Consider the following 13265-nt stretch of genomic DNA (forward strand, 5'->3'; position numbering starts at 1 on the left):
AAAAAAAAAAAAAAAAAAAAGGCCTTAGAGAAGCAAAGAAAAAAATGCCAAGTTTTAATGGGCTTTTATGCAGGATACAAAATGGGAGAAAGAAGAATTAAGTGGGATTCAGATGCCTACTGCTATTCTTCAACTAATTAGCATCCAATTTAATTCAATACGCTTTGATCAGCTACCAACAATATACGTGACCTGATACTTGGTGCTAGGAACAAATAAGATCCCATTCCTTGCCTTCAGGGACTTGAGTGTTTTGTCAAATCCACGGAGAAGACAAGTCTCTAAAACAACTAAAACATGTTACCAAAAAGATACATATAAAATCTGACTATAACAAAGATAAGAGAACATGCTTTCCATTCCTGTATTATGCAGAAATAGTGAAAAATATCTCATTCCCTTCTCTACCCTTTGGTTAGTGTCAAAACTGAGGTAATTGTTCAGTAAGATATATATTGATTTGTTCCTTGCAGTCCAGGGTTCCTTTTGGAATTACAAAATGATATTTCTGCTGCCCTATCATAAAGATGACTGTTTTCATCTTTATGACTGTTTCGGATAAACCAGTGCTTTCCTTAGCTGAAAATGTCTAAATTAAACATGAGATTCAAAAACATTTCTAACTTACTATTCAAGCTGTTTAGTCTGCAATAATCAACTACCTAACTTAGAACTGATTTAAGTGACATGTATTAAGATGCTCCATAATTAAATTTTTTGATAAAAAATTCTGGAAAAATTTTCCACAGGCATTTAACACTTTCTATTAATAATATTAACTAAATCAGTTACCTCTGAGAGAGATGCATCAACTTTGGAAGAAATTTTCAGGTCTAGCCATGGCTGGTAGTTTTCAAGTAGCAAAGAAGGCCTAAAGAAAAATTATACAACTAAATCACTTGAAATCCAAATGTAATTAGAAGGATCAACAAATAAAAAAAATTTAACTTACCTATGTCGTTTACATTTCACTTTACCACAAACAGCACAGCTATGACCTTGAGGAAATAATTCCTGAAGTCCTAACTGCTAAAAAAGGAAAATGAGAGGTGGTGGGGAGATCTGTCTTTACATATACCATCTTTATTGAAAAGAATCAACTTTTCAGAAGTTTTTAAAATCAATGTATAAATTCAAATAACATTTTCTGTCTACTTTAACAGTGAAACCTAGGCCGGGCGCGGTGGCTCAAGCCTGTAATCCCAGCACTTTGGGAGGCCGAGACGGGTGGATCACGAGGTCAGGAGATCGAGACCATCCTGGCTAACACGGTGAAACCCCATCTCTATAAAAATACAAAAAACTAGCCGGGCGAGGTGGCGGGCGCCTGCAGTCCCAGCTACTCAGGAGGCTGAGGCAGGAGAATGGCTAAACCCGGGAGGCGGAGCTTGCAGTGAGCTGAGATCCTGCCACTGCACTCCAGCCTGGGAGACAGAGCAAGACTCCGTCTCAAAAAAAAAAAAAAAAAAAAATGAAACCTTTTTTTGTAATACATAATACTGGCTAAACTAAACTGTCAGAGAAGAAAATACCAGATGAAATGCCTTATAATACCTAACCCAAATTTCCAAGTTTAAAGTTAAAATCAATTGTTATGATCACTTTAAAAAGCTTCAGTCTACATTTGAAAGTGATAACTTGGCCAGGCACAGTGGCTCACACCCATAATCCTAGCACTCTGGGAGACCAAGGCAGGTGGATGGCTTGAGCCCAGGAGTTTGAGGCCAGCCTAGGAAACATGGTAAAACACTGTCTCTACCAAAAAAAAAAAATTAGATAGGTGTAGTGGCACATGCCTATAGTCCCAGCTACTCAGGAGGCTGAGGCAGGAGGATCTCCTGAGCTCAGTAGTTTGAGGCTGCAGTAAGCTGTGATCCTGCCATTGCACTCTAGCCTGTGTAACTCTAGCCTGTCTCAAAAAAAGAAAGAAAAAAGAAAGTGACACTCTACTGCAAAGGTATAATACGAAAAAACTATTTTCTCTTTCTCTAAAATCTTGAATTCAATGACAAAGGTACGAGGTAACTACTACGGTTTCTGATCAAATATGGGGCATCACTTTCAGTTGTGTTTCCTCTGAGCAGAAATACCAACAAACCCAAGACAAGATACTACATCAACTTAAAGAATTATTAAGACTTAAAGATATCCCACTAGGCCAGGTGCAGTGGATCACGCCTGTAATCCTAACACTTTGGGAGGCCGAGGCAAGTGGATCACCTGAGGTCAGGAGTTCGAGACCAGCCCGGCAAAAATGGCAAAACCCAGTCTCTACTAAAAATACAAAAATTAGCTGGGCATGGTGGCATGTGCCTGTAATCCCAGTTACCTAGAAGGCTGACAGGCAGGAGAATCACTTGAACCTGGGAGGCAGAGGTTGCAGTGAACCAAAATGGCACCACTGCACTCCAGCCTGGGTGACACAGCAAGACTCCATCTCAAAAAAAAAAGAAAAAGAAAAAGATATCCCACTAAACCCTAAACTACAGACCAGAACCTTGCTTTACAGAGATAGATTCACCACATTACCACCCTTCATTAAATTTCAGAAATAAATTACTTTGGTTATACAAACTGCCTAATTATATCTCTGTTTCTATGAAGCACACAAACATTTAAGAATTTAACAGGATTAGATCATTTAACCCAGAATTTCCAGAGTCTGTGCCTCAGAATGAGCTGGAAAGCTTCTAACAAGTACTGATAACAAGGCTTTAACCCAGAACTATTCAATCAAAATCTGGTGGTACACCCCAGGAATCTGTTAATTCCCCAGGAGATTTACTGTAAAACCAGCTTTGTGAACCTCTGATTTAATTTATTGTCCTCATGGTTAATAGAGGACACCCTAAAATTGTGGATTCCAACTTTCTGAAACTTTTGCACAATAATTTCTCTTTATAGCTCCTCTAGGAGAACTGTATGCCTTAAAAGCATACACATATACAAATCTTATTTTGAAAATTTTCTAATAGACTTCCATTATTAAATAATTAGATGGGTTTTTTTAAATCACTGATTTTAGCACAGTATCCAAAAAAAAAAGAGAGAAGAAATTAAAAGAAAATTTTTATAAATTAAAAAAATACACTGCTTTAGCAGGCTTTCAAATAATAAACAGCTTAGGCTCATACACATTGATCACATTGATTCTTAACAATAAGAACATATAATTTTACCTTGGGTTTGTATTTTATTGTGAAGAAAATATTTGGTAAGAGAGAATCAGGTCCTAGTGAGCAGTAGAATGTGACAACTCCAGCAACAAATGACCAGAAGATCATTAAAACATGAATATACCTTAAAAATAAATGAAAATAATTATTAGAACCAAAGAAAATGCATAATTCTAAGTTACTGAGTCACTGATTTAACAAGCATTCATTAAGCACCTACAATATCAGATTGAAGCAATTTTTCNGGATTTTTTTAAATCACTGATTTTAGCACAGTATCCAAAAAAAAAAGAGAGAAGAAATTAAAAGAAAATTTTATAAATTAAAAAAATACACTGCTTTAGCAGGCTTTCAAATAATAAACAGCTTAGGCTCATACACATTGATCACATTGATTCTTAACAATAAGAACATATAATTTTACCTTGGGTTTGTATTTTATTGTGAAGAAAATATTTGGTAAGAGAGAATCAGGTCCTAGTGAGCAGTAGAATGTGACAACTCCAGCAACAAATGACCAGAAGATCATTAAAACATGAATATACCTTAAAATAAATGAAAATAATTATTAGAACCAAAGAAAATGCATAATTCTAAGTTACTGAGTCACTGATTTAACAAGCATTCATTAAGCACCTACAATATCAGATTGAAGCAATTTTTCCAATTATGATTAATTTTCTGTAATGTATTAAATACAAGAATCATAAAATGTATGCTATCAAATATATATTTCATTTAAAGTATAAGGAAGCATAAATGATCAATATTTCATAACTGGTACCTATGTTTAACTAGTCTATACTACATTCTTCCAGAATACCTTCTGATGATATTGTAGTATTCATATCCCACCAAAATTCTGATTATTTTTCACTAAATCAACAAAATTTTACTAAGTATTACCTATTTTGTTCTAGACAGAGGTAGGCCCTGGGAATACAGTAAGGAACTGCACTGCATAGTCTCTACCTGTATGGAAAACACTGTCTAGTAGTGGTGACACGTAAGTAAAAATAAGCACAATACTGTGTGATCACATATGTGATATTACGACAGAAAATTTACATGATATGGGAATATCACAGGCTGATTAACAAATTTGAAAAGAACAGAAAAATTTTTTTCAGAGAAAGCAATATCTACAGAAAAACTTAAAGGGTAAGTAGGAGCAAATAAACAGAAGAGGATAGGATAGAGTTATGCGGAGAAGAGGCAGGAGAATTCAAACTTGAGAGAAACACATGGGCTTAGGTCTGTGTGAGCACAGTTCCAAGGAAGAAGGCCTTAAGATGAAACTAAAAGCAAAAGCAGAAGCCAAATAATACAGTGTTATATAATAGGTAATGTGTGTCTTAATACAGGCAATCCTCACATTGCACAGTTCTGATATGCAAAAATTTCAGATACCATGATTGTACTAAATAACACCAGTCCCCCACAACACAGTTCAAATGCCAATGACCACAGTATTATATATTAAACCATGAGTAATTGTATAAAGTACAAACTCTGCTGCTAACTCATCAGTCCACAAATCACTATATAAATAACAGATGTGCATCATGATCAGTGACCAATCACATCGGTTCTGTCAGTGACAGGTCACTCACACTGCAAATTGGTGTTCTTCAGTGCATACACAGACAGGAAACCATGAAGTTGTGTTACCTCCTTATCTCCCAATAATAAATCTGCAATACATTTTACAAAAATGGCCATTGGCCCACAAACATTAAAGAGAAACAAAGAAATGAACAGTGATAATGCAAGAAGTAAAATTCAAATCAAATGTAAATGAAGTTACAGAAGAAACAGTTGACTGTGGGAATGATGACAATGCTGCTGTTCCACAGATTCTATGCAGCCAGAGAAAGGTAGTGAACTTACCGACGTCAATGAGAAGAGTGGTTGTGGCACAAGGATGAAAATGTCCCAGAAGAAGTGATACCAGCAAAGGAACTCTTGGAGATTTCACAACATTGGATAAAACACTGAAAGTTGATCCAAACTTACGAGTATGGTAATTCACATATGCATGAAAAAGATATTCGCTCCATATTCCATTTTATCAGATGAGAAGAGGACGAACACTGTTTAAGTTACTCTTAATATATTTTTTACAAAGAAATAAAACACTTTAATTTTCAATGTTTCTAATGTTTAAAATTACAGTGTACTACTCATTTTACTATTTTTTCATTTCCCTATACTATCATAACTGACAACGAGTTTTCAATGTTTTGACAAAATTTTTTAAAACTCAATCATAATTTTCCCATTGATTAAAACCATTTTGCACTGTTTCTGCTTGCACAATCATTTTTACAGACCCTCATTACCAAAGCAGGGACTGCCTGTATTATCTTACAAGAAAATGCACTGTAGGGATCTAATAATTTGTAGCTTCAGTAGCGACTACCATCCCTTCTGCAAAGTGTTCTTTCTTTACATTCTCTATTCATGAAGTTTAAATGGGAACAAGAGCTTTTATCTCCTTAAGATTCTATCTCCCTCACTCAAGACCGGATTAAGAATAGACAAAATGACAACAACAACAAAATAGGCCAATCACAGCATCTTCTTCCCTACCTACAGCTGACTGGTTCAGGGATGGACACCATCTGAAACAACCTGGTGGGTAACAGACATTTTAAACAGAGTAAATTGCATGAACTGGGGTCCAACCAGTCTCACTCATCTCATGATAGTAAAAATGTGAAGCTGTAATAAAACTGACAGCCATATGCTTTGTCACTTAAAGGAAAGAGAAGTGAGAAGAGAATGATGCCAGAATTCAGAGAGGAGGAGAAAAAGGAAGGGGAAGAAAGTCTTGGCAGTATTCCAAATCCTGCTTCCATGTGTTTCTGGGGCCCAGCTACACTCCAGTTATTTCTGCACTTACAAAACCTTCCAAGGCTTGCCCTTTGTTAAACCTAGCGTGAGCTGAGTTTCTGTTATCTACCATCAAGAGTAATACCTATGAGACAATGAAGAGATTTAAGAAGATTTTAAAGAATTCTCAAGAGTTGTCAGGAGGGTATCATTAGATTAAATAATAGGAAGACCACTCTGGCTGAAATATGGAGAATGGCCTAGACCGGAAACACACAGGCTAGTTAGAAAACTGTTGCAGTAATCTATGAGAGTTAGTGATGGTCTAAACTAGGAAAGAGATTTAGAGATCTTAAAAAGTGAATTATTTTGAGAGATACTGGGAGGAAAAATTAAGAAGATTAAGTAGTTGATTAGATGTGGGCAGAAGGGGCCAGGTACAGTAGCTCATACCTGTAATCCTAACACTCTGGGAGGCCAAGGCAGGCAGATCACTTGAGGTCAGGAGTTTGAGACCAGCCTGGCCAACATGGTGAAACCCCATCTCTACTAAAATAAAATAAAATAAAATTAGCTGGGCATGGTGGCACATGCCTGTAATCCCAGCTACTAGGGAAGCTGAGGCAGGAGAATCGCTTGAACCTGGGAGGTGGAGGCTGCAGTAAGCAGAGATCACGCCACTGCACTCCGGCTGGACAACAGAGCGAGACTACGTCTAAATAAATAAATACATAAATAAAGTAAGCAGAAGAGAAAGATGAAAAATCAGTTCTCTTTGGACATGTTAAGTTCCAGGTATTTTAAAACATGCTATACAGAAATGTTCCACAAGCACCTAAATATTGGGTAGTCTCAATCTCTGGAGAGAATATGGGCTAAGGATAAAGATTTAGAAATTATCAACATAAATATCACTGAAACCATAGGAATAAATGACATGACCCAGGGAGAATCTACAGAGTTAAAAAAAGAAATGAGCATAAGATATTTAAGAACTAGGCAGAGGAAAAGAAATTTATAAAGGAATCAAGCAATTAGAAGAGTTGGAAAGAAAACCAAGGATCAAGTCATAAAAACTGGCAAGGTCAAAAACAAACAAACAAACAAACAAACAAAAAACTCTACAGAAATGAAGTGGACAACATGACCAAATGTTTGTAAAATAAAGATTGAGAGGTGTCCATTAGTTTTCACGATAAAAGAGGCACTGATTAACTAGGTAAAAACAATTTTAGAATGGCAAAGGGCTACAACAGATTGAGGAGTGAAATGGAGGTGAGGAAGCAGGATTGGTAAATGTAGATAATTCTCTTTCTAAATAAAAGGAGAGCTAACACAGTAACTGGAGGGGGACAATAAGTTAAGAGTTTTTGGTTAAAAACTTGATGACATTTAAATGGTGATATAGGAGAAAAGGAGGCAAGAGGGAAAGAAGTAGAAAAACAGAAATAGTTGGGTGAATAATATCTTATACAAGATAGGAGTTGTTAGGATCCAGAGTCTAAATGGAAGAAACAGTTATAAATTATAGAGATATCTCTTTCCCAATACTACACAGGATGCATAGAAGAATGAATATGCAATTACATTTGTAGATTTGCTAATAAGAATTGAAAGCCATATAATGGCTTTTAAATAAAACAGGAGATCCTGAGAATAAATGACAAAGGTAGCATGACAGGGAGTAAATAACAGAGGTTCTAGAAGATGGGGGAAATTCTGACACAGTTGCCACGGAGAAGGGAAGAGAAGTTCCTGGGGAACTGCTGGACATTACTGAGGCTGAAGACAATGAACTTTCAGTTGTGGGATCTTTTCCAGCAATATTCAGTTTTCAGAATATGAACCTAAAAAAAGCAAACAGCATCACTGATCCCAGATTTGGATTTTGACAGATGAGTAGAATGGAAGGTATGGAATTAAGGATACTACATGAAGCCACTGATGGACCAGGCTATGTACCTAAGCTAGACTGACTCTGAACTGCATCAGAAAGTAACTAACAACAGAAGAGGGACAACATATAGAAAGAAAGTAGAGTCAGGAGATTGAAATGTCAAGAAGCAGGGACAGTGTGACTGACTAAATGAAAGAAGTTGACACTGGTGAGTAAGTGACATATTTGATTCTTAAGATTTCAGAGGTAGCCGGGCACAGTGGCTCACGCCTATAATCCTAGCACTTTGGGAGGCTCAGGTGGGCAGATCACCTGAGGTCAGGAGTTCGAGACCAGCCTGGTCAACGTGGTGAAACCACATCTCTACTAAAAGTACAGAAAAATTAGCCGGGCATGGTGGTGTGTGCCTGTAATCCCAGCTACTCAGGAGGCTGAGGCAGGAGAATCATTTGAACCCAGGAGGTGGAGGTTGCAGTGAACCAAGATCACACCACTATACTCCAGCCTGGGCGACAGAGCAGGACTCTGTCTTAAAAAAAAAAAAAAAAAAAAAAAAGATTTCAGAGGTCAATAGCTGGCATCCTACATACCCACAGACGGCCTGGCCATCATCACCCAAGTGACCAACCCCAAAGAGGACAAGAGCCAGGTGACAGGCATGGGCAAGAAAAATACCTGTTCCCTACAGAGATAACTGAAATGATAGCCAAGCAAACAGCAAAAAAAGTAAACAAAAGAATCATAAGGAGAGAGAGAGGAAGAATAAGATAGCCAAATAGAAGCCTCTGATCATCCTCCCCACAGGAACACCAAATTTAACTATCTAAACAAACAAACAAAAAAACCCTTCATTTAAGAACCAAAAACCAGGTGACTGATCACAGTACATGATTTTAAGTTCATATTGCTGAAAGAGGCATGGAAGAGGGTAGCAACGGCAATCCTGAAATTGCCAATACCCCTTCTCCAGCCCCCAGAAGTGGCCACATGGCAAAGGAAAGCACATGGCTTGAGGGAGAGACAACACAGCAATTGTGAGAATTTGCACTGAAGCTCAGTGCTGCCAACACCAGGAAGAACTTAGCTGATGCCCAGAAAGGGGGCATTTACATATGTCCAGGCCAGAAGGCAACCGTTCATCCCAGTAGTCCAAACCTGAGTTTCAGCAATCCTTGACACCACAGGTTGAAGTGCTCTGAGTTCTTAAATAAATTTGAAAGGTCTTAAGTAAACTTGAAAGGCAGTCTAGGCCACAAGGACTGTAACGCCTAGGCAAGTCCTACTGCTGTGCTGGAGCTCAAAGCCAGTAGACTTGGAGGGCATGTGAACTAGTGAGACATCAGCCAAGGCAGCTAAGGGAAGGCTTGTGAAACCCCTCTCCAAGTCCCAGGCAGCGCAGCTTGCAGGTACAAAAGAGACCCTTTCCGTCTGCTTGGTGAGAGGAGAGGGGAAAGTAAAGACAACTTTGTCTTTCAATTTGGATACCATCTTAGGGACAGGAAGACAGGGAACTGGGCAGAGTAATGAGGCCCTCATTCCAGGTCCTAGCTCCCAGACAACACTTCTAGACACACCCTGGGCCAGAAGGAAACCCACTGCCTTTAAAGGAAGGACCCATCCCGGCAGATTCATCATCTGCTGACTAAAGAGACCTTGGACTCTGAATAAAACAGCAGCAGTAACCAGGTAGTCACACAGCAGGTCTTCGGTAAGACTCTGAGATATGCTGGCCTCAGATGTGTCTAGCACATTCACTGCTCTGATGGCTACAAAGAGAGATGACTTCTGCTTCAAAAAAGCAGAAGAGGCCGGGCGCGGTGGCTCAAGCCTGTAATCCCAGCACTTTGGGAGGCCGAGGCAGGCGGATCACGAGGTCAGGAGATCGAGACCATCCTGGCTAACACCGTGAAACCCCCGTCTCTACTAAAAAATACAAAAAACTAGCCGGGCGAGGTGGCGGGCGCCTGTAATCCCAGCTACTCGGGAGGCTGAGGCAGGAGAATGGCGTGAACCCGGGAGGCGGAGCTTGCAGTGAGCTGAGATCTGGCCACTGCACTCCAGCCTGGGCGGCAGAGAGAGACTCTGTCTCAAAAAAAAAAAAAAAAAAAAAAAAAAGCAGAAGAACAGGTAAAGGGGATGTTGTCTTGCAGCTCAGGTACCAGCTTGGCCAGTGGGGTAGAGGACCAAGAGGGCTTTTGGGGTCCCCAATTCCAGGCTTTGGCTCCTAGATGCCATTTCTAGACCTACCCTGGGCCAAAGGGGAGCCCACTGCCCTGAAGGGTGAGTTGCAGGCCTGGCACCATTCACAAGCTGAATAAAGAGGCTTTGGGCATTAAGTAAACATTGACAGTAGTAGTTAGATTGGTAAGAGTCTAGCAGCACTCCCATGGGCTTATGGTGGTAGTTGACACGGGGAGAGACTCTTCTGCCTGGGGAAAAGAGTGGTAAGGATTTTGTCTTGTGGTATAGGTGCCAGCTCAGCCACAGTAGAATAAGGCACCAGGTAGATTTCTAGGTTTCCAACTCCTGGTCCTGGCTCCTGGATGGCATCTTTGGACCCACCCCATATCCAGGGCCACCCTGAAGGCAAGGACACAAGCCTGGCTGGCTTCACCACCTACTGATTATAGAGCCCTAACATAGTCAGTAGCCAGATAGTGGTTATAGTGGGCCTCGGATGAGACCGAGCACCTGTGCTGGCTTCAGGTCTGACTCAGCACACTCCTACTGGTGGTGGTCAAAGGGTTATTTGTGTCACCCCTCCTCCAGCTCCAGGCAGCTCAGCAGAGAGACTCCATTTGATTGGGGGAAAGTCAGAGAAGAGAACAGGGGACTCTACCTTGTAATCCACAAAATTCTCCCAGATCTTATCCAAGACCACCAAGGAGGTAGCTCTGTGAGTCTGCAAGAACCACAGCGTTACTAAGCTTGCATTACCCCTTAATGCAAATACGGCTGCAGTGACCAAAAACGTAGATGATACCCAAATCCCTTCAAATATCAGGAAAGGCTTCCCAAGGACAGGATACAAACAAGTCCAGAATGCAAACACTACAACAAATAATTCTTCAATACCCAGACACTGAAAAACATCCACAAGCATCAAGACCATGCATGGCCCACCAAACTAAATAAAGCACAAGGGACCAGTCCTGGAGAAACAGATATGTGACCTTTCAGATGGAGAATTCAAAATAGCTGTATTAAGGAAGCTCAAAGAAATTCAAGATAACACAGAGAAGGAATAAAGAATCCTATCAGATAAATTTAACAAAGAAATTGAAATAAAAGAATCAGGCAGAAATTCTGGAGTTCAAAAATGCAACTGACATACAGAAGAATGCATTAGAGTCTCAATAGTAGAAGTGATCAAGTAGTAGAAAGAGTTAGTAACCTTGAAGACAGACTATTTGAAGATACACAGAAAAGACAAAAGAACAAAATAACAAAACACATCTAAAAGATTGAAAACATAGCCTTGAAAGGGCAAATCTAAGAGTTACTGGTCTTAAAGAGGAGGTAGAGAGAGCAGGGTAGAAAGTTTATTCAAAGGGATAATAACAGAGAACATCCCAAACCTAGAGAAAGGTATCAATATTCAAGTACAAGAAGATTAAGAACGCCAAGGAGATTTAACCTAAGGAAGACTATCTGAAGGAATGTAATAATTAAACTCCCAAAGGTCAAGGATAAAGAAAGGATCCTACAAGCACCAAGAAAAAAGAAACAAACGACATACAATAGAGTTCCAATGCATCTGGCACCAGATTTTTCACTGGAAACCTTACAGGCCAGGAAAGACATATGACATAAAGTGCATGACACATTTAAAGTGCTGAAGGATAAAAACTTTCACCCTAGAATAGTATTTCCAGCAAAAATATCCTTCAAACATGAAGGAGAAATAAGGACTTTCCCAGGCAAACAAAAGTTGAGGGATTTCATGAACACCAGACCTACTATACAAGAAATGTTAAAGGTAGCTCTTCAATCGGAAAGAAAAGGGAAAAACCCTGCATTCATCAGTCATAAAGAACACTGAAAACCAGAACTGAAGGAGACAGACACACACACACACACACACACACACACACACACACACACCCTTCAAAAAAGCAATGAATGCAGGAGCTGGTTTTTTGTTTTTTGTTTTTGAAAAGATTAACAAAATAGACCACTAGTCAGACTAATAAAGAAGAGAGAGAAGAATCAAATAGACACAATAAAAAATGATAAAGGGGATATCACCACTGATCCCACAGAAACACAAACTACTATCAGAGAATACTATAAACACCTCTACTCAAATAAACCAGAAAATCTACAAGAAATGGATAAATTCCTGGATACCCTCCCAAGACTAAACCAGGAAGAAGTCAAATCCCTGAATAAGCCAATAACAAGTTCTGAAATTGAGGCAGTAACAGCCTACCAACCAAAAAACACCAAAGACCAGATGATTCACAGCCAAATTCTACCAGAGGTACAAAGAGGAGCTGGTACCATTCCTTCTGAAACTATTCCAAACAACAGAAAAACAGGAACTCCTCCCAAACTCATTTTATAAGTCCAGCATCATCCTGATACCAAAACCTGGCAGACACAACAAAAAAAAAATATTTCAGGCCAATATCCCTAATGAACATTGATGCAAAAATCCTCAAAAAAATACTGGTAAATCGAATCCAGCAGCACATCCACCATGATCAAGTCAATTTCATCCCTGGAATGCAAGGCTGGTTCAACACACACAAATCAATAAACATAATCCATCACATAAACAGAAACAATCACAAAAACAGAAATAATCACATCATTATCTCACTAGATGCAGAAAAGGCATTTGATAAAATTCAACACCCCTCATGCTAAAACTCAATAAGCTAGGTATTGATGGAATGTATCTCAAAATAGTAAGAGTTATTTATGACAAACCCACAGCCATTATCATACTGAATGGGCAAAAACTGGAAGCATTCCCTTGAAAATCGGCACAACACAAGGATCTCCTCTCTCACCACTTCTATTCAACATAGGATTGGAAGTTCTGGCCAGGGGAATCAGGCAAGAGAAAGAAATAAACAGTATTCAAATAGGAAGAGATGAAGTCAAATTGTCTCTGTTTGCAGATGACGTGATTGTATATTTAGAAAACACCATCGTCTCAGCCCAAAATCAACTTAAGCTGATAAGCAACTTCAGCAAAGTCTCAGAATACAAAATCAATGTGCAAAAATCACAAGCATTACTATATACCAGTAACAGAGAGCCAAATCATGAGTGAACTCCCATTCACAATTGTTACAAAAAGAATAAAATACCTAGGAATCCAACTTACAAGGGATGTGAAGTACCTC

At 39.1% G+C, this 13265-nt stretch overlaps 1 protein-coding gene across 1 annotated transcript in view; it reads right to left on the minus strand.

Annotated features, from left to right (window-relative positions):
• Positions 1–13265, minus strand: part of SNX14 (sorting nexin 14) — a 101440-nt gene that overhangs the window by 76959 nt on the left and 11216 nt on the right. Inside the window, exons 3-5 of the mRNA XM_017892959.1 lie at positions 3601–3721; positions 953–1029; positions 793–871 (exon numbers count right to left, since the gene is read on the minus strand). Coding sequence (XP_017748448.1) covers positions 793–871; positions 953–1029; positions 3601–3721 — 277 coding nt within the window. The remainder of the gene's footprint in view (positions 1–792; positions 872–952; positions 1030–3600; positions 3722–13265) is intronic.

This window comes from Rhinopithecus bieti, unplaced genomic scaffold (genome assembly GCF_001698545.2).
Source record: "Rhinopithecus bieti isolate Rb0 unplaced genomic scaffold, ASM169854v2 scaffold_23199, whole genome shotgun sequence".
Classification (NCBI taxonomy): domain Eukaryota; kingdom Metazoa; phylum Chordata; class Mammalia; order Primates; family Cercopithecidae; genus Rhinopithecus; species Rhinopithecus bieti.